The 22269-nt window shown below is 36.7% G+C and overlaps 1 protein-coding gene across 1 annotated transcript; it reads right to left on the minus strand.

Annotated features, from left to right (window-relative positions):
* Positions 1–5471: 5471 nt before the first annotated feature.
* Positions 5472–6786, minus strand: LOC131063988 (protein EXORDIUM-like 2). Its single transcript, XM_057997994.2, has one exon. It carries the CDS (start codon positions 6692–6694, stop codon positions 5681–5683), a length of 1014 nt encoding a protein of 337 aa, XP_057853977.2. The 5' UTR covers positions 6695–6786; the 3' UTR covers positions 5472–5680.
* Positions 6787–22269: the final 15483 nt, after the last annotated feature.

Genomic DNA, 22269 nt, shown 5'->3' on the forward strand with positions numbered 1-22269 from the left:
CATTCTATACATCATAAAGTTGGGCCCTTTCACTAAAGCGCGCCCTTTGCATTTTATTCCTCCAATACACCACTTAATCAAAAACCCTAATTAAGTCCTATTTCGAACTTGGGGGCTTGGTTTCGGGGTCAAAACATCTCGAAATCACCTGTAACTTCGGGATTCTCTCTAAAATCATCATATCCGACGGCCCTAAAAAATTTGGTGAAAAGTTGTCGGGACCGTGGCGCTCGGAGTGCACATGGTCCCGGACATTTTTCCCGAAATTTTAGGAGCACGATCCAATCATAAAATAAAACTTAACCCCAAGAAATTGGCAGGATATTCAATCTCTAGGTCGGCCAAAAGATGAAATTACGATCTAGGGTTTCCTACATAAGAGCTCTCTTTCTTCATTTGAAGGGATCCGATTTTTGTTTTTAGGAACTTCATATGCAGCGAAAGAGCAAATCTTTGAAGACTTCAACAACATTCAACATCCTTCTATCAAGCATCTATTAAATTCATTCATCCACTTAGGGCTTGGAAGACATTGAAGAACAATAGGAGATTACCGACTGAAGATTGGCTTGTACTCCTCCCTTGAGGGTTGGGTATGATTTCATGTTGTTTTCATGTCTTTGCATAAGCTTCGATACGTCATTTATTTATGCTTTAGATCACATTGCATCTTGATTTAGAGCATTTACATTATCATTTGCAAGCAATTAGGGTTTACTTTCTAGGTTGCTCTAGTTTGCTTTCTTGCATTTTAGGACCTTGCACACACACTAGGTCTGCACACACAATACATTTTACAAAACAACTTGGCTATTCGTGGAGGTGGAAACCACCGAAGCGGGGGTTTGACTAAGGCAAAACCCTATATAGCCGCCCATACACCCTTTTTCAGATATCATTGCAGGTTTCGGGATTCAGACAACGCCGTGGGATACAGATCCGGAGAGAGAAGGTCGAGACAGCAATCTGTGTCAAGTTGCAGAGCAGAAGACTGGGACAAGGGCGCTGGGCGCCCTGGTCCTTTGGACAGACAGCTTTCAGACAGCTTCCCGACAGTGTTTCAGAGTGCAGAACAGTGGTTTCCGGTGCAATTTTCAGGACAGTGGCGCCCGCGCCCCTGTCCCAAACATTTTCAGTCTGATTGTGACTCCGGGTACACATTTGCATTCTTATTTCATCCTTGTATTTACAGCTGTTCATTGTTTAATCTCAATTCTGCAATCTTGTTATTAGTTCATACTTGCATTTTGGGATTAGGGTTTGAACTTGTATCATTTTAGCTTTCAATTTCAACAAGGGAATAGAAATCCTAATAGATATCCCGTGGCTCTCTCTTTCACCAAAAGAAGTAGCCAATTGTGCGATATCTCTAGGCTCTTTCGTATTCCGTAATGTGTGTCAAAAGGTAGGATTAGGGCATGTTAACCTAGTCTCGCTTTTTCCCCTACACAAAACTCAAGAGACTATTGACATTCAAAAAAGGTATATGATACTGATTATAATTCACGCATGTGATCCTAGGGTGGTTAAACTTCATTGAACACATTACTCATAGCCTTCAATGCCAAAAGGATAAGGCACTATAATATAATTTGGCTTCATCAATTCACATGCATACATCAAGTGACCCAAGGGGGTCAAGTTGTTATATACGTTGCACAAACTTGCCTAGTGAAGTTTTATGATATATTTAATGATATTATTTTACTTATTTTTTCTTTGCAAATTAATTTGAATTTATTCAATTCTTTTTTAAAATTAGCAAACTATAACACTACAAAGGTTTTATTTAAGGGCCAAGGACATATCAAATTTATAGTTTCTATTTAATTGGAGAAAGGTATGGAAAGAAGAATGCAATATCCTTTTCTTAATAGGAAAATCAAACATGAGAGTGATTACAATTCTTTAAAAAAATTATTCTAAAACTTGGAAAATCAAACACGAGAGTGATTACAATTCTTAAAAGAAATTATTCTAAAACTTGGATAGTCATACAAGCTTTCATGTTTTGTTTTGTTTTTTGTTGATGACTCACAGGTATCCCACGACCCAACCTAGCGCCCAACTTTACCTTACCTTGTATTTACATATTGCTAAGTTAGGGTTCAAAAAAGACGAACTGAAGTGAAACTAATCCTATGAAGATGCATACAATCGCCCGCAAACCACATGCATCAGATAAGCCTTCCCCAAAATATAGCTCTTCTGCACAACACATTACATCGCGCGTGTTTGAAATAATATCACATCCCCTACGTCTCCATCGGTAAGAAGTGAATGTGACGGTTATGCTTTGCTGGCGAAAGTTTGAGGGTCGGTCTGAAAGGATAGAATTAGTTTACCTAAAATCCTCCTAAAAACAACTGTTGCAGCAAAATTCAAAGCAGGGGCACGCCGCACGTTTGAGACAGCACTAGTTACGCCGCAATAAAGGGAATATAAGGAGGGTTTGGAAATTAGGAACGATTATTGCGCGATCTGGAACTACTTTTGTTTGTCGTAATTTATTTGCAAGTTAAAAAGACGTCTCTTCCTACAATGTCGTATTGAAAGTTTGATAGTTATGTTTTGAAGTTATTTATAGTAAGAGCAAATTTTAATTATTATGTTTAGTTAAAGCAAGTAGAGGATTAGTTAATTATCCTGTTTATAGTCAGAGAAAATTTTAATATTTTAATATGAGGTAGGGAAGGTTGGAGAGAGGGATAAGTGTAGAAAGAGATAGAGAGGGTCGAAGATTAGGTATGTAGAGGTAAAAAGAATGGGTGAGAAAGAGATTTAGGAGAGGGGAGAGAGGGGTAGGTAGTGGTCTAGATAGGTATCTAAAATGCATAAGAATTATAGTAAATAATGAGGAAAGACTTAAAATTAAATGAAATTAGAAATGACATCTTATTACATGCAAATTTGATCTAGATTAAATCTTGACAATTTTGACGTGTATATATTTGAACAAGCATAAATCTTGACCTAGATTAAATGACAGTTTTGTTTTCACAAAAAACTCATATTTTTGGAATAATATTAAATAGGAAAGAAAATATGCATACCTTGTTTTTTTCTATAATATCTTGCCAAATTTTCTTCATGCAACCGTAGTTCCTTTTTTTATCAATGCTTTTGTGTGCTCTTATTATTTCTTTCTTGTTCTTTTGTCTAGCATTTCCTTCTTTGTAAATGATGACAATGATGACAATTCCTCTCTAAAAAAATTCTGCTCAAAACTTTGCATTGATTAACAAAAAATTGAATTAATCTTGGAATATTGATTTAAAAATATGAAAAAAACTTCATATTTATATGTATAATGTATTAGAAAAAAAAAGAGAAGAAAATTGTTGGTTGGCTAGGCCTTCAAACGTAGATTATTATAGTATCTACATGCTTTTAAAGAAGGCTCTCCTCACCGAATACAAACAGATTATTTAGATGGACTAGTAAAATATGACATCCAAATTTTAGTTAATCAACTTAAATAAAGAGGAATGTTAATGTAAATGTCAGGTCTTTAATGTGATAAAGGATCAATTTGTTTATCCTTGATACTATCACTATTGATTATAATTTTAAATGTTATATACAGCTCAATTTATTTCATAAACACGAAAGCCATGAAATCCAAATCAGAAGCACTACTTCTTGATACTAGACCCAAAATTTATTCAACATCGGTACACTTACAAATTATTTAAAAAATAAGTTGTAATTTGATTTTTCACTGAATTTTACTTATCATTGTGAACAATTTCTACTAGAGGAAACTATGTTATGAACATATTAAAAATTTTCCTTCATATAACAGTCATACTATTGAAATGCATGGTCAGTGGCTCACTCTTGTATAAAACTCTCTTTTGTCTCATTTAACCAATTTACAATGGAGTTTCCTAACAAATTTCACCGTTTTTCAATAAAATACAACTATCTTCTATTTGGATACAGTTTTGAAATAATAGCATATCCTCTATATATAGCTATCCACATTATATTCATTACAATAAAACTATAGATAAAATGAATTCTCTGTGTCACTCTTTCACTACAAGCAAGAGGATGTGTGGTGGCATATGAATTATACAATGTGGGCATTGTCTCATTATTATCATCCAAGTTTATTTACTAGAATTTCTAGTCCATTTTTCTATTATAATTTAGATGAACATGATGCATATAGAAAAAGCTACAAGTATTTTAGTGAGGATGCTCTGGATAAGAAGTAGTTAGTATTTCTTATTATTTTACCAACACATTTTCTACCATAGTATCTCTTGATAAAAATTTAGGCAAGCTTTGAATAGGTAAGAATTTCTTTATTAGGAATCTTATTATTTTTTGTTGTGATGCATACATGTGTATGTGCCCAACATAAGAGGTTTTAGTTGGGCTTCAAAGCGGAGAAGTGTATCTTCATTGGTTATAGTGATTGAATGAAAATATATAAGCATTGGAATCTTGAGACAAGGAAGGCAATATATAGTCGTAATATGAGTTTCAAAGAAATCAAGTCTTCATAACTATTGAACAACGTAGAGATGAAGAGACAGAGAGGTGTGGTGTAATTTGAACAAAAAATCAAGAAACTAATGCTTAAAGATGAACATGATGTTCATGATGGACCAAATGAGGATATGGACCATCAGGAGGATTTTGAGGAAGAAGAACATGTTACTCCACTTGTAAGAAGGTACACTCAACAAGTAAGATACCCATGATGTATAGCCCACCTTTTTTTTTTGTTGTATTTTTGCACTGTAATTATAATCACCAAAGACTAAGTCTTCAAAAATGACCATGAATTAAGAGGGCCTCCAAGAGAGGAATAGCATGAGAATTTTTCGGTTTCTTAAAAAGAAACTTATTGGTTAAAAATGGGTCTTCAAGAGGAAGTTCAATTCTATTTAGGTAAGATTTAAAATACGAGGGATTATTGGTGGCTAAGAGTTATTCCTAGGTTGAAGGAATAGATTTTGGTGAGATTTTCTCTCATGTTGTAAAATTAACTTCCATTAGATTTTTGTTTTATGTTACTCAAAAGTATTCTATTATTACCAAGGATGATCAAATTTGAGTAGAACAAGAGCTATTTAGGGCTTTGTTGATACAGATTGGATAAGTGTTGTTGAGATTGAAAGATCTACTTGTTATGTGTTTAACTTGTTTGGTGGTGCAATCAAATGAATGAGAAAGAGATCAACTATGTTTGCTCTTTTCACTATAAAAAAATTGAGTACATGATGTATACTCTTGATTGTAAAAAGGTAATATGCCTTAAGCACATTAATACATTTAAAATTTGTTCTAAATTAATTAGTAGTAAATTACATCTAATCTCGAACCATAGAAAGGATATGCATATCCATTACAAAATTTCAAACAAAATTTATCTTTAAAGATATGTAAATACTGATAAAAGTCCCTTAAGCCCATTATATTCTCCAATAAATCCCCAAACTTTCAACCAATTAAAATGCAGATAATTAATTTTTCACATAATTTCTATTAAATATTATCAAAATAATTTGTGATCTCAACAGAATAAAACTAGTTTAAAGAATAATGTATAAATTCAAAAGATTAAATGAATAAAGAATTATAAACAGCTGGAGGTCTGAGCACTCCAGTCTGTTAAAAGAATGGTATCCAGGAACTATTTAAATTTTGTTTAGGTGATTCAGACTCAGACCAAGGTTTTGCAGGAGCGCGAGGTGGGATCCCACATTGCTGGCAGAAGGAACGTGCGGCCGTTAACTCCATGAGCATTGTAACTGGCACCTGTCGTCTCGTCCACCAACACTTGCCCGGGGTAACCAGGATAAGCCCCCTTTCCATACATTCCCGGACACGCTGATACCGCCTCCAATGGAGCAGCGGCGTCTCCTTGAAAGTAACCTGACTTGAATGGATTTGTAACCGCTCCGGCAACTGTCGCTGCAATGTTGATGATCATGCCATCGATGCCCACGTCCCCGTTGGGAGGCAGCAGAGGAGGGCTCTGTGGACCGTAAAGAGGCTGATGAAATGGCCACGCGCACTGCCCTGGGCACTGCCTTGCTGAGTTTCCCACCCACGCATATGCGTATTTATTGCCTTCTTTGCTGCTGTCATGGAATCCGCAAGAGCTGCTGCAGAAATTCTCCACCATAACATCTTCAGATGTCAGCACCAAATACAACTCCACCTCACCATTGTTTTTCTTCTTCTGGGGCGGAGGCAGAGCTCTGGACTGGATAGCACTCTTCACCAGGACAGCAATGTCACTTCTTTTCAGGGACTTTCCGAGAGAATAAGCTCCGTTCAGCTTCTGCTTCCCCAACCTTGTATTTAGTGTTTGGGCTTGGTTTAATTTGGAAGGGGCTTTGCCTTTGTAGGCCTCTGTTGTTCTCCACCAGGCGGACACAGAGGGAGAGCCCTGCTTGCCGTCTCCCATTCCCAATGACTCCACAAAATCGGCCACAATGGTACGCTCCGTGGAAGTGAAATTGCCGTACCAAATGAGATGAAGATTGAGAATGGGTGTTGTGGTAAGCAGAGGGCCATTGTGGTATTGCAGAACAAGAGGTTCTTCTTCTACCAGAGCGGAGAGCTTTCTCCACTGAGCCAGAGGCCAAGCTGCGGCATCCACTGTGGAGAATGCCGCCATACATAGTAGCATTAAACTCATTAGAATCCTCTGAGACCCTAAACCAGCCATTTTCAGAGGGATTTATTTCCAGGGGAACACTGATTTGAAAGATTCAATGTATAATCGAATAAGAAAATGTGGTGTGGGAAGGAAGAAGGCAATGGAGTTTAAATAGGCTGATAGAGCGAAGTCAAAGTGGTCAGGGCAGCTTAAACCGCTGGCAATCACCAAAAAAGGCGAAAAACAACTCATCAATTTGCAATGTAGCTTCCTGGCTCATCTAAAATACAGCTATGTTGTGTCTGGATGCAATTTGCATTGCGCGTGAATGAGATAATATCACGTCTTCCGCTTGGTCCCCATCGTGCTTGCGTGTTTGGTGGGGAAAAATTCACTGCTTTGGCAAATAAGACAAAGTTATTTGGAATTGCACGGTCGTGCTTGCGTGTTTCGTGGGGAAAAATTCACTGCCTTGGCAAATAAGACAAAGTTATTTGGAATTGCACACTCTGTTTGTGAGGCAAAATTTATTGGGCTTGTATTAGTTATTTTTAAAACTAGCATATATATCTTAAATTTTAATTTTATATCTATATAAAGTATGTTATATCTGTTGGCGTACTTTATATAAATTAAATTAAAATTTAAGGTATATATGCTAGGGACGCGTCTATTTTGGCTTCAAAACGATAGTACGGATTGACAAACATGCGTGTTAGTCACGCGTTTTATACCGTCGATTTTGCAATAAACGACTGCGATTGACTAACACATTGCTAACATGTTGTACGAAAGGTCCGTTTTGGAGCTAGCATAGCTGCGGCCTATATGCTAGTGGCAGTTGCACGATGCGACATGGAAAACATAAAACAAATACAATATATAATCATATAGTATCTTTTTTATGAAAATAAATTATATTGAAAATATCTACTGACGTTTTTTGGAGGAAGAGAGAGCGTTCTGCAACTAGGGCACATCTTCCGAGGGTGCCGCTAGTTGTAGACCACCACTGCGTGCGAGGGCTCCCTGGCTTCGCTGAGCAGCCTCGAACATTAATTGCAGGCCTACCACAATTAATGGAGGTGAATAAAGGAACTCAAAGCAATGATACACCGCACACTCTTCATGTTGTCGAGAACGAGCGCTCAAAACGAAAGACTTTCAGTTAGGCGGTGGAGGGCAAACGACTTCTTTTCCCTGTTGATGCAAGATTTGAGGCCGCAACTCAGAATGAAGATGCAACCCATATCGTGCGAGAAGAAGGTGAGGTTTCCCCCTCCAATCGCATCATCATTAAACCCAATGGTTCAATGCTTTCTGCTATTTCCTTTGAGATTTCTAGGCTTAGGGACTCAGCTATTTTTTTTGCCGCGTTTGATGTAAATAAGGTACCATCTCGTTAATATATGAACAAATGGCTGCAAGATGTTTGGGTCAATAAATTAGGGTTTCATTATTCATTTTGTAGAATGATTCAGAAGGAGTTGTTCTTAATTTTTTTTTATAATAAGGAAAGCCAAAGCAAAATTGTTAATAAACAGTACTATTCGGTGGGGAATTCGACTTTTAGGGTAGTTTGTTGGGACCCTGAGTCTTGTAACGATGAAATTATGGCCCTTTCTAGTCCAAAATGGATAACTATCAAAATGTTCCCCCTTTTCTCTGGTCTTGTATAGACAGGATAGTCAAACCCTTGGGCAAAATTGTAAAAATCAATTCATTCCCCTCGGTTCTTCCACATCTCGATGCTAGGTTACTCATAGCCTTAAAGCCAGGTCTTGTATACATAGATGCAATTGATATTCACCTTGATAATAAAACCTTCTCTTGCCCAATTGAGTACATGGGTGGTGTAGATGCCTGTCATTATTGTCAAGTGAATGGTCACTTCAAAAGCAAATGCCCATTACTGAATAATATCAGGGCATAAAATCCCTCCTCTGGTCCTCCACCCGCCGAGCCCCCAACTGCTCCCTTCGAACCTCCTCCGTCTGCCTCTGCTCACTCTCATCCCCCCACTCCTCCCCCATCAGACATTGTCCCCCCATCTCTAGCTACTCCCCACCCTCTCGATTCCCCCCTTCCTCTTCGACTCCCTCGATGGTTGCTTCTATCCTGAACTACAGTAATGCTATTAAAGATACCCTATCCGCTGGTTAACCCCACCCTTTGAACCCTTTGTGCCTGCTGATAACCTCGAATTTCACTCGGTCCCGAGATCCCAGAATGTAGAACAACTTGTGTTGGAAAGATTGAGAAGAGTTGCTGAGGCTAGGAAGATTCTTGAGCAAGACCTTCACAAGCAGAAATTGGAAATTGAAGCCTCTTCATGGAAGATGCCTGGCCTTGAGAGCTTGGATAGGGGTGCACCACCTATAATAGATACCCCCAGCAGTGCCTCTGGATAGGGCCTTGACTTGGCTACATGTAGGGGACCTGTTGAAGAAATTAAAATAGATGAGATTAATCCTCCTACCCTAGAATTGAAGGATTGTGAATACAATTCCTCTGTGGGTGAAATCTCGGTAGATCCTCTAGGTGCATCCAATGGGTCAGAGGCCTCTGTGCGAGACCCTAGTAGTAGTACCTATTATACTTCTAGCACCCCTATTGAGGCCTTGAATGCAGAGCAGACTATGACACGAGACAATGGGATCAACATGGATCCCCTTACTCCTGGGTGCACCAATTTTGAGCAGGGCTCGATAGAAACACCAGAGGGGTTCACTATGGTCAAATACAGGAAGTCAAGAAGGAAGATATCGCCCAAAAATAACAAAGATAGCTCCTCTAGGAAGGAATCCCTTAGCCCCAAACAAATATCTGGGGCAAGGAAAAAGAGAGGTAGACCTTGTTCCTCCATTGCATTTGATGCTAGCAATATCACAAACAAAGAGGAATGGCTTAAATGCTTTGAGGGATTTAAATCCCAAATGGACCCCTCCCAATAAAGTTAGCCATGTTGAAAACAATCTCTTGGAATGTTAGGGGCCTTGAGCCTCCTGATAGGAAATATATCATTAAGAGATTCCTTAATGGACATAAGGACATGGACTGTCTCCTCCTTCAAGAGCTAAAGGTTGTTGGCTTCACTTTGCAAATCGACCTCAAATGTATTTGGAGGGAGGCTACACCCTTTTGCACCAACCACTCCAAGGGTAAAGGTGGTACACCCATACTACTTAGCCCTAGATGTGCTAACAAAGTGATTAACTGGGGTCAATCCCCCTGTGCTAGGGCTATCTGAGTTTCTATTCAGTTGGATGACCAAAAGTTTGGAATCTATTATGTATATGCCCCTAATGACTATAAAGAGAGGGGGGGGCTTTGGAACTAGCTAGCAGGTTTGGAGGACATCCCTTGGATTGTGGGGGATGATTTCAATATGATTGAACATGCAAATGACATTAAAGGAGGCAACAAGTTTGAATGGAAGGGTATGGAAAGGCTACAGTGGGAAACAATGATTAATAAACTACATCTTGTTGACCCTATTGCTGGAAGGAAAGGTCATCTGAACATTGTGTGGTATACTTGGTGTAACTACCAGCAAATGAATAAAAGAATCTATTGCAGGCTGGACATACTCTACTTCAATAAAAATCATTTTGACATTAGCAAAGGAACTAATGGGGATCAATACTCTATCTCCCCATACACACTATCAGACCATCATCCCATACTAATGGGTATTGATCTCTCCTCTTCTTGTCACCCCCCCTCTACAAGACCTGCTTCCTTCACTTTAAACACTAGGCTCCTGGAGGATGAGGATCTTTGTTCTACCCTGGCATTCATCAGATTGTTTAACATGAAAGAGCAACACCGACTTTCTAATATTGACAAATGGAATTTGAACAATAAAAGTTGGACCACTCTCTACCAAACAGTAGGGAAAAAGAAAGCCAAGGATGCCAAGAGGGTTGAGAGGCTTCTTTAGGAAGAGCTCTATAATGCAGAGATGAATCTTCAGGACTCATCTAATGATGAAATCCTTACTAACACCTTGGTGTCAATCAAGAACCGGCTTAGAAAAATTCAGAATGAGAAGGTTAGAGGGTTAAAAACCAGGGCCAAAATGAATTGGTTGGATTCGAGCGACAAGGGCTCAAAATTTTTCTTTCAAATTCTTAAGATCAAAGAGGCAAAAGAGAGCATCAATGCTATTTGGGAAAAAAATGCCCACGTTCCTGACACATAGGAGATCCTCAAGTGCTTCACTCAGTTCTACCAAAACTTATTCACTCCAGCATATGTAAACGATGAACATAGGGCTGCTAGGGTGCTCATTAAGGAATTGATCCCATCTAAGGTGCATGAGGAGGACATTGAGTTTCTAGGGAGTCCCATCTCAAAAGAGGAAATTGAAAAGGCCATCCCCTCACTAGGAAATGACAGATCTCCTAGACCAGACGGATTGCCGGTGGAATTTTACAAGAAGAATATCAGATGGATTGTTGATGACCTACATACCCTAGATATCTAGAAGCTATTAATAAAGGAACTCTGGGCAAATAAATCAACCAAGGGGTGATCAAGCTCATCCCTAAGGAGGGGGATAAAACATTACTAAAGAACTAGAGGTGCCTATCATGCTATTCAATGTATCCTATAAGATCTTGGCCAAAGTGGTGGCTAATGGGATGGTTAAAATCCTTCCAAAGATAATCAGTCCTACCCAAATTGGCTTTGTTAAAGGCAGATATATCCTGGAAAATTTGATCACCTGTTAGGAATCACTCGAGTGGGCTAAATAGTCAGGGAAAAACGGGGCCATGTTGTTGATTGATTTTGAAAAGGCATATGATAGGATAGAGTGGAGTTTCATAATTCAGATGTTGGTGAGTCTGGGATTCTCAGGGATGTTCTGTAGGATAGTTCAAACTCTACTCTCTGAGGCCAATGTTGTTGATGTAAATGGAATCAGATCTGATAATATTGTTCTTTCCAGGTCAATAAGACAGGGATGCCCACTTGCCCCGACCTTATTTGTATTGGCTGCTGATGCTATGTACTATATTCTTAAGGATCACAATATATCCCCCAGGGTCAAAGGCATCTCTCTCCCTAATAAAGAGGAAATTATCAATGTTCAGTTTGCTGATGATACAACTATCTTGCTTGACTTGGAAGAGGAGAACTTGTCCTCCTTGCTACACAACATTGAAATCTTTTACAAGGCTTCAAGCAGCAAAATTGCTCTCCATAAATCAACCTTGCTAGGATGGACTGACTCCCCTCCTAGCCAGTTGTCTAAATTTGACCTGGAATGGGGGGGACCGAACATAATCACTAGATATATGGGTATCCCTTTCTCTGTCTCCCCGAATCTGAAAGAAATGTGGGAGTGGTTCAAGAATAAGGTGGATAAAAAACTAAATAAGTGGAACAGAAACTTCCTCTCTCTGGCAGGTCGATTTCAGGTCTATTGAAAAATCTTGTCCTCATACAATATCTATTCCTCCTTAGCCTGGCTATTCAGTAATTACCAGTTCAATTATCTTCAAAAACAAATCAAAAAATTCCTATGGTCGGATGGGAAGGGGAACAAGAAACAACATGCTATAAAATGGGATTGGTGTGTTAGATCTAAGATGCAGGGGGGCATGGACCTCAAAGACCTCAAAATTCAGGGCATTGCCTTGGCTGCCAAGTGGATTTTTAAAGCCCTTTATGTCAATGAACCTTGGAAAATTTTGATCAGACACAATATACAGTTCTCCCTCCCTAAAAAGACAAAGAAATGGAGGAACTTGCCCATGTGGGACTTGATTGCTGGCAATTTTGAGATCTCTCCTGCGGGCTCAAAGCTCTTTAAGTCCATTTGGAGGGCTTGGAATCATGTCAAACAATTCATCAGTAACAGTGACATTGTTGATAATAAGGATACTCTTAACTTTGGTAGATCTATATGGTGGAATATTCTGCATAATGGGAAGCATCTAGCCTACCTTCAAGGGTGTTATGTGTTGAAATGGCACAACTTAGGACTTGTAACTTTTGAACACATCTTCAAAGATGGTTCTTTGATATCTTGGGATGCTCTTAGTTTGGCCTTCAACCTCCCCAGCTCCCAAGCCAGAACCTACAATGTCCTTAAGAATGCACTAGACCCCATCCTCTCCTCATCATCCCCTCCTGCGCTCTCCCCAATTTCTTCCCTCTGTTGGTTTGACGACTCTTCCCTCCCTCTAATGAAAGCCAAACTTGTCTACTCCTCCCTTGCTAATTCCGAAGATATCCTAACTCATTTCAATAATGTTTGGAACCTCACCTAGGATTCTAAAAAGTGGCATTCAGCTCTCTTGAGATTCTGGTCTACTCCGACTGAACCAAAAAAGAAGTTCCTTTCCTCGAAACTTCTACTTCACAAGCTCCCTCTTAAAGATAACAATGACATCCCCCTATTGTGTAAATTGTGTCATCTCCCTGAATCTATGCTACATATTTTTTTTTAGTGTCATTTCGCCAAAGAGGTGTGGAAATTGTTTGGTCTTTCAACTGATACTAAATGTCTTACTATTGATGAGGTGGTACTTTATTACATTAAAGGTGGCAAGAAATGTGGTAATCCCTTTTGGTCTATTCTCTCCTTGGAAATTCTTTGGATGATTCAGAAATCTAGGAATGATGATGTGTTTATTGGCAAGGGTAGAGACCTCACTGATTCTCTTAGGAGACTCATTCTTTACCTTGTTGCTATGCAGGTCACAGTGGTTCTCCGCCTTGATGAGGGAAAATTTGATAGGTGGTTGAACGATGGCGCAACATATGTCTTCATTAGGGAGTTCTCTCATGGCTTTACCTGGGACTGAATAGGAAGTAATAAGACACACTTTGAGCAGGCTTTAATGAAATTCATGCAGGAGATGGAGGCAAGACAACAGAGAGAGGACTTCATTTAGATGGAACTGGAAGGACTTCCTACCCACCCTTATAGAGACCAGTTCATCGAGGGACATGTACAGGTGTGGTGCGAGGGTGAATTGGGATGGACTGCATGGCTCCCCCCTTTGGGAGTTAATACCTATCCTGATTCGTCCTTCCTCTTTAGCTAGTTGATAAGTTGTTTCCTTTATGACATACTGTGTAGATGGGACCTCCAACACTGTAATTTTGTAAATTTTGGGTTATAATCTATATTATTCTTATGCATCAACCGTATCCTATATGTAATGGTCACATGATATGGCCTGTGGACTTTCTAGCCATGAGTTCATTGATACTATGAGTGCTATCTGCTAGACGGTTGTGTGTTTTCCAACCAAGACTCTTGAATTTTGTAAAGTTGTTCTATGATACTTAATACAAAAAAATAAATTATATTATAATATTATTATATTATTACTCAGAGATATATGAAATTTTACATATCTATTTAGACTATTTTTAATAATATATATTTGTTGCAAGATCAAATCAAATACTTGACTCTAAGATATATTAAACTTTATTTAATGGCAAGTATTATGGTTATGGTTAGCATTACGGTTAAGGTTAGTGTTATGGTTGGGGATAAGGTTTACATCATGATTTGGGTTAGGGTTTATATCATGGTTAAGGTTAGGGTTATCATTATGGTTTAATATTAGAGTTCAATTTATGGTTAGGGTTAGCGTTTAGTGTCAGGGTTACAATTATGTTTAGGGTAAGCCTAATTACAGTTAGGGTTAGGGTTAGAATTATAGCTTGGGGTATGGCTAGGATTAGGATTTGGTTTATGGTTGTGTTTTGGATTAGAGTTAAGGTTAGCATTATGGTCAGGGTTAAGGTTTACATCATGGTTAGGGTTATGTTTAAGGTTAGGGTTTAAGGTTAGGGTTATGATAATGGTTAGGGTGTATATCATGGTCAGAGTTAGGATCAAGGTTAGGGTTGGTTTAGGTTTAGGATTATGGTTAGGGTTAGGGTTTATGATTATGGTTAGGGTTGGGGTTAGGGTTTATTGTTAAGGTTAAGTTTATAGTTAGGGTAAAGTGTCAGGGTTATAATTACGTTTAGAGTTTACATCAAAGTTAAGGTTAAATTAGTATTAAAGTTCAATTAGGATTATGGTTTGAAATATACTAAGGTTAGGAATAGACTAGGCTTAAGGTTCAATTTGGGTTAGGGTTAAGTTTAGGGTAGTATTATTATTAGGTTTAGGGTTTAGGCTTATGGTCAAGTTAGCATTATGAATAGGGTTAGGGTAAGGATTATGATTATGGTTATGGTTAGCTTATTGTTCACATCATGGTTAGGGTTAGGTTCATACTTAGGATTTTGGCTAGGGCGAGTGTTTACATCATAGTTATGGTTAGGGTTAGGTTTGGGGTTGGGGTTATGATTAACATCATAGTTTAGGGTTAGGATTTACATAGTGCTTAGCATTAGGGTGAGGATTATGGTTTGGGTTAGGGTTTAAGATTAAGGTTAGGGTTAGGGTTTAAGGTTAGGATTAGGATTATGGATAGGATTTACTCTTAGGATTAGGGGTAGGTTTCGAGTTAGGGTTATGGTTAGGATTAGGTTCAGGGTTAGGGTTAGGTTTTATGGTTATGGTTAGGCGAGGGTTAAGGTTTAGAGTTATGGTAAGGATTCTAGTTAGGGTTATGGTTTACATCATGGTTGGGGTTGGAGTTAGGGTTAGGTTTATGGTTAGGCTTAGGGTTGCATTTATGGTTAGAATTATGGCTAAGGTTAAGGTTTACATCATGGTTAGGGTAAAGGTTAAGGGTTGGTGTTAGGATTAATGTTAGTGTTTATATCATGGTTATTGTTAGAGTTAGGATTTACATCATGGTTAGGGTTAGGTTTATTACTTGGGTTAGGGTTTAGGGTTTGGGTTATAGTTATGTTTATTAGTTGGGTTAGGGTTTATATCATGGTTAAGGTTAGGGTTATGGTTACAGTTTAATATTAGGGTTAAATTTATGGTTAGGGTTAGGGTTTAGTGTCGGGGTTACAATTATGTTTAAGGTTCACATCAAATGTAGGGTTAGAGTAAGCATAATTACAGTTAGGGTTAGGGTAAAAATTATAACTGGGGGTATGGTTAGGATTAGGATTTGGTTTACGGTTATGTTTTAGATCAAAGTTAAGGTTAGCGTTATGGTCACGGTTCAGATTTACATCATGGTTAGGGTTAGCATCAAGGTTAGGGTTTGGCTTTAGTTTAAGATTATGGTTAGGGTTAGGCATTAGTTTTAAGGTTAAGTTTATAGTTAGGGTATAATGTTAGGGTTACACTTACGCTTAGGGTTTACATCAAAGTTAGGGTTAGAATTAGGGTTATGGTTCAATTACATTAAGGTTGGGGTTAAATTAGTATTAAAGTTTAATTAGGATTAGGGTTTGGGCAAGATTAAGGTTAGGAATAGATTAGGATTAAGGTTCAATTTGGGTTAAGGTTAAGTTTAGGAAAGGTTTATTGTTACGGTTAGGGTTTAGGATTATGGTTAGGTTAGCATTATGATTAGGGTTATTATTAGGTTTATTGTTTACATCATGGTTGGGGTTAGGGTCATGGTTAGGATTATGGTTAAGGTCATAGTTAGGATTATGGATACGATTTACTCTTAGGATTAGGAATAGGTTTCAAGTTAGGGTTAGGGTTAGGGTTATGGTTAGGATTAGGTTTAAGGTTAGGCTAAGGGTTATTATTCGGGTTAGGGTTTATTATTATGGTTAGCTTAGGGTTAAGGTTTAGAGTTGTGGTAAGGATTATGGTTTACATCATGGTTAGGGTTGGAGTTAGGGTTACATTTATGGTTAGGATTATGGCTAGGGTTAGGTTTACATCATGGTTAGGGATAGGGTTAAGGGCCAATTTTAGAATTAATGTTAGGATTATGGTTAGGGTTAGGGTTAGGATTTACATCATGGTTAATGTTAGGTTTATTGCTTGAGTTAGGGTTTGTCTTATAGTTAGGTTTAGGGTTATAATTATGGTTATGGTTAGGGTTAGGATTTACATCATGGTTAGGATTAGATTTTATATCTTTTTTAGAATTATGGATAGTGTTAGGGTGTACATCATGGTTAGGTTTAGGTTTAGGGATATTTTTAGGGAAACAACTATCCAGCCGTTCGGATGCACCAAGATATTAATATACTTCATATATTATTAATACATTGTAATAGATGATTGGTGCATCCTAAGGGTTGTAAAGCCATTCCCTATTTTTAGAGTTAGGGTTATGATTAGTTTAGGTTAGGGTTAGGGTTAGGGTTAGGGTTATGATTTAGGTAATGATTTAGAGTTGTGGTTAGGACTATGGCAAAGGTTATGGTTTACAACATGGTCTGGGTTAGGGTTAGGGTTAACATTAGTATTATAGCTCTAGGATTATTGTTTGCATCATGATTAGGGTTAGGGTTAGGGTTAGGGTTAAGGTTTATTGTTAAGATTAATGTTAGTATTTGCATTATGGTTAGGTTTAGGATTAGGGTTAGCATACACAATGATTAGGTTTATTGTTAGAATTATGGGTAGGGTTAGGGCCTAGGATTATGGTTCGGTTTAGGGTTTGAATCATTGTTAGGGTTAGGGTTATGGTTTGGGATAGGGTTTAGGATTAGGATGATACTTAGGGTTTACATCATTATTAGGATTACCTAGGTTAGTTTAGGGTTAGGTTATATGGTTAGGGTTCAATTGGGTCTAGATTAAAAATATTGTCAAGATTAGGGTTTGATTATGATAAGTGGTTGATCATAGTTATGATTAGTATTAGATTTCAATTAGGGTTAGAATTTACTATTGTGATTCAATTACTTTAGGCTTAGGGTTAAATTAAGGTAAGATTAAGTTTAGGGTTAAGATTATTCTACAATTAGACTTAATATTGTAGGATTAGGCATTCATAAAACTTATTATCTATTTCTTATAAAATATTAATAAAAATATTCATTATTATGTACATTTTTTCAATACTTCTATAAAAAAAATAACTTTAAACTTTGTTCTCAAAAAATTAAGACATTTTAAAATAGCTTAAAGATTTATTTTTTTAATTAAAATTATTTTCTTTTAACCTTTTAGTTTTTTGATAATTAACATAAAAATTCTTTTTGATCTTTCTAAATTAATCATCATATGTTACTTTTGAAATATTTTTATAACTCAATTAAAATAGAAAAATCACATCTATATGATAAATTAGAAACTTTTAATAATAAATATTTTTATATCTTCAATATTATATAATATTTTTAAAATATTTGTGAATGTACGTAACTTTGATTTTTTGAATTTACAAAAAATATATTTTTATGATTGAAATTTAGAAACATAGAAATTCATTTTGATCTTTCCAAATTGAAAATTAAGATTTTTTCATAATTTTTTGTAAAAATATTGCTTTTATTTTTCAGTAATCCAATCATTTTTAACCTTTCTTAATTGGATATTAGATTCTTTCCTTTCTTTTTAATATTTCTATAACAACATTCTATGTAGGCATCATAAACTTAAAAAGTTAATAAAATAAATAAAAATTATTTTACAACTAAAAAAACTTAGAATTGATTTTAGATCTAAAATATCTTGTTATCTTCCTATCATATGTTGTATAATTAAAAAGTAATTGATATTATTTAAATTTGATTTGCAATGTAGATAATGATATAGATAAACAATATCTATTTATCAAAATGCACATTTGGTGGATAAAAATAATCATTATTGTAAATCAAGCAAATCTAGGTCATTCTTGAAATACTTTTATTGATTAATAAGTTTATTTTTTGTTTGAGGAATCCATAAGATGAACAAGCAAAATAAATATAATAGAATCATATAAACACTCCTCTATTATGAATAGTAGTGCTCAGGGAGTACACTACTAGATGTCAAATATATGCAATCATTTGTAGAGAGGAGTTCAAGCATATACCTCTTAAAGCATTTTTTTTACCATACAAATTGTTTGCTTTAAAGAAGAAGGTATAAATCCTAAACTAACAAAGATTAATTTTATCAATGGTGATGTTCCTGGAAACTACAAAATCTATAAATAAATAAATGAAACTACAAAATCTATAACCCCAAAAAAACTATTCCTTATCCAATTACAAAACAACTGGAATAATAGAAATAATTTTCTTTTTCAATCAGACTCTTTCACCTCGGATGCAGTGAGCAATATCTTTGATGACATTCTTCACCTAGTGAATGATTCTCCTTCTATATTGAATTTCCCTCTTTGCACATAAAAAAATTTCAAAATCTTTGATACATATGTTTGATTTAACAATTTATTGCTAATGAAATAATATGTAAGAGTAGATGCAAAAATCTATTCACAGATGCACATGCTCTTAAAATTCCTATTTGATTTATATGTGTAAAAATATTAATAAAGTTATATTGTGTATGCATTAATAGAAACTAAGTGAATAGAATGTCTTTTTAATTGTAAAATTGAGAAAAAATAGAAATTAATCCAGCATTTCTATTCCACTATTCATTTTTTGGCAAGCAAATCACTTGAAAAAAAAATAGAAATATATTTCATTTCTTTTATACTATTTTTTTATTTATTTTTTGGTACAATTCAATTGAATTGTAAAATTAAAATACATGGCTTTAGATGTTTTTTCTTCTTGCATTTTGTCGAATGTATCAAGGCAAGAAACACAAAACAGAACAGAAAACACAAATACATGGATTTACTATTTTTCATTCCCATTGTCAATTTTTTTTAGCAAAAGCAAGTCACAGGTTTGAAGTCGACTCCACTATCTATGCCCTGCTAGCAGAAGTAACACGTATGCTAAAGGTTTAAGCATATACAAGGCGGAGACAAACTACTAAGTAGAGCATGACATGATATCGTGAAATGGAATTGTTGCAGAGTGTTTACAAAATAAGTGTTGAAAAAGTATCAAGCAAATCCAAATTCCACAGTCTTTGCCAGCACCCTCCTCGTGCATGCCAATGTGGATTAACCAAAGAACAACGCACCCGAATTTTTTGACAACATGCCTCAAAGTGAGGCATCTAATGTAATTCAAGTATTGCAGAATGCACACAAAGTGAATTTTGCAAGGTATCTGAATTATTTGACAGAAAATCTCAAAGAATTGTCATCGCATGGAAAGCAATGATTGCGGAATAGAAAATAGATTTTGAAGATTCTTTAGAAAATTGAAGCAAATGCAATGGTAGGTCTGAAGCCAAATCTCGCCAGCGTTACATGCGAACTAAATCTGGCAGCACAGAATGACTTGTGATATGTTAAATATAAGATGCCTCGAAGAGACGCCTCCTCAAAGAATATAATGATTGCAACATTCATACAACATAGGTTTGTTAGAAAATTCTTCAGAAACATTCAAGCAAATGCAATTTGAATTTGAAATGTGGGAGATTAAACAAGGCACGTAAACCATTGAATAGAAAGCTTAGATGCTATCCCATGGAATGCGACAATCACAAAATTTGTAGAGGGTGTTTGTTATCAGCAATACAACGCACATGAACTTTTTGTCAATGCTACTCAGGTTGACTTACCAAACTTATATGCCCACTAATACTTAACTATCCTAATATATAATGGGGTGGATAGAAATGATTCATTCACAAAATTTTTTTGGATTCATAACATTCAACAACATTTAAATTTATTGGTGGATACTTGAAAAGTAGACTTGTAAATAGCCAACATACAATCACTTCCTATGTATAACACTCATAGAGGATAATGTTCATAAGCAAAGTTCTTTTCCAATACAAAACCTAGACCTCAGAGAAAGGCATAACATTCAGAGAAAGACATCCACCACATACATGTTTACATGGACTGTTAATAACAGATCTCAAACCTTCTCAGAATCCTTTCCTCCTCCTACTTGACCAATACACAAAGAAACCTGCACCTTGCAAAATGGTGAAAAATAAAAACTACATTAATCATTACTGAATATAAAAAAAGCAACCATTGTTCGTCGTAAAAGAAAAATGTAAAAGGACTTGAAACTGTCCATTCTACTTGTTCAAATGCAAGGTGAAAGTGAAATGCCTCTCCTCAAATCTGAATTCATATGTTTATAGACAAATCAAAATGCATGACTATTGACCGTTCCGTATTCTTTACGTTTCATTTTGTCTTCCTTCTCATCAGAGTTTCGATGGCGCTGCTTCATGTGGTTGGCATTAAAGAATTTTTGACAGCCTGGAATGGTTACATCCTGGGTTCATCTTCACTTCTGCATGCATAATTAATGGGAATACAAAACACTTCTTTTTTCTTACACCAAAATTGGTGGTGACCTCTATCTGGTGCCATTGTAGGAAGCAAACATTCTTAGGGTGTGGAATATGAAGTGTACTGACAGCTCTAACCTCTATCATAATAAAAGGTTTGAAGCTAATTGGCAAACTCCCCCCCAAGGTTGGTTCAAAGTTAATTTTGACGGTGTTGCCAAGGTAACCTAGGTCCTTCAGGTTGTGGAGTTGTTCTAAGAGATGACAAAGGAATGTGTAAGGAAATGGTTGATGTCCCTATTGGGGTTCAAACTAGTCATTGTGTAGGGGAAAAAGTGACACTAAGCAAACATGCCCTAATCTCACTTTCAACCACACACTTGTGGAATACGAAAGAGCCTAGAGGTATCACACAATTGGCTACTTCTTTTTGTGAAACAGAGAGCCACGGGCTACCTATTAGGATTTCTATTCCTTTGTTGTAATTAAAAGATAAAATGATGCAAGTTCAAGTCCTAATCCCAAAATGCAAGTATGAACTAATAACAAGATTGCAGAATTGAGATTAAACAATGAAAAGCTGTAAACACAAGGACAAAACAAGAATGTAAATGCATACCCAGTGTTAAAATATGAATGAAAATGTTCAGGACGGGGGCACGAGTGCCACTGTCCTGATTCTGCCCCTGAAACTGCTCTGGAAATCGCTGTTTTGCAACCTGAAAAGTTGTCAGAAATGTTAAAACTGATGTCTGACAGAGGGACCAGGGCGCTCAGCACCCCTGTCCTGGCAGGACCAAGGCGCCCCACGCCCCTGTCCTGGTCTTTTGCTCTGAAATTTGGTATGGAGTTCTGTCTCGGCCTGCTTTTCCCGGATCTACAACTTGCGGCGTCCTTCAAATTCAAAAATCTGCACTTATATCTGAAAAGGTGTGGTGGGCGGCTATATAGGGTTTTGCCTTAGTCAAACCCCCGCTTTGGTGATTTCCACCTCCACGAATAGCCAAGTTGTATTGTAAAAGTAATGTGTGTACAGACCTTGTGTGTGTGCAAGATCCTAAAATGCAAGTAAGCAAACTAGAGCAACCTAGAAAGTAAACCCTAATTGCTTGTAAATGATAATGTAAATGCTCCAAATCAAGATGCAAAGTGATCTAAAGCATGAATACAAACGATATAATGAGGCTTATGCAAAAACATGAAAACAACATGAAATCATACCCAACCCCAAGGGAGGGGTACAAGCCAATCTTCAGTCGGTGATCCCTTATTGCTCTTCAATGCCTTCCAAGCCCTAAATGGATGAATGAAATTGATAAATGCTTGATAGATGGATGTTGAATGTTGTTGAAGTCTTCAAAGATCTGCTCTTTCGCTGCATATGAGGTTCTTGAAAAACAAAATTCCGGATCCTTTCAAATGAAGAAAGAGAGCTCTTATATATGAAACCCTA

This window comes from Cryptomeria japonica, chromosome 11, assembly GCF_030272615.1.
Source record: "Cryptomeria japonica chromosome 11, Sugi_1.0, whole genome shotgun sequence".
Taxonomy (NCBI): Eukaryota; Viridiplantae; Streptophyta; class Pinopsida; order Cupressales; family Cupressaceae; genus Cryptomeria; species Cryptomeria japonica.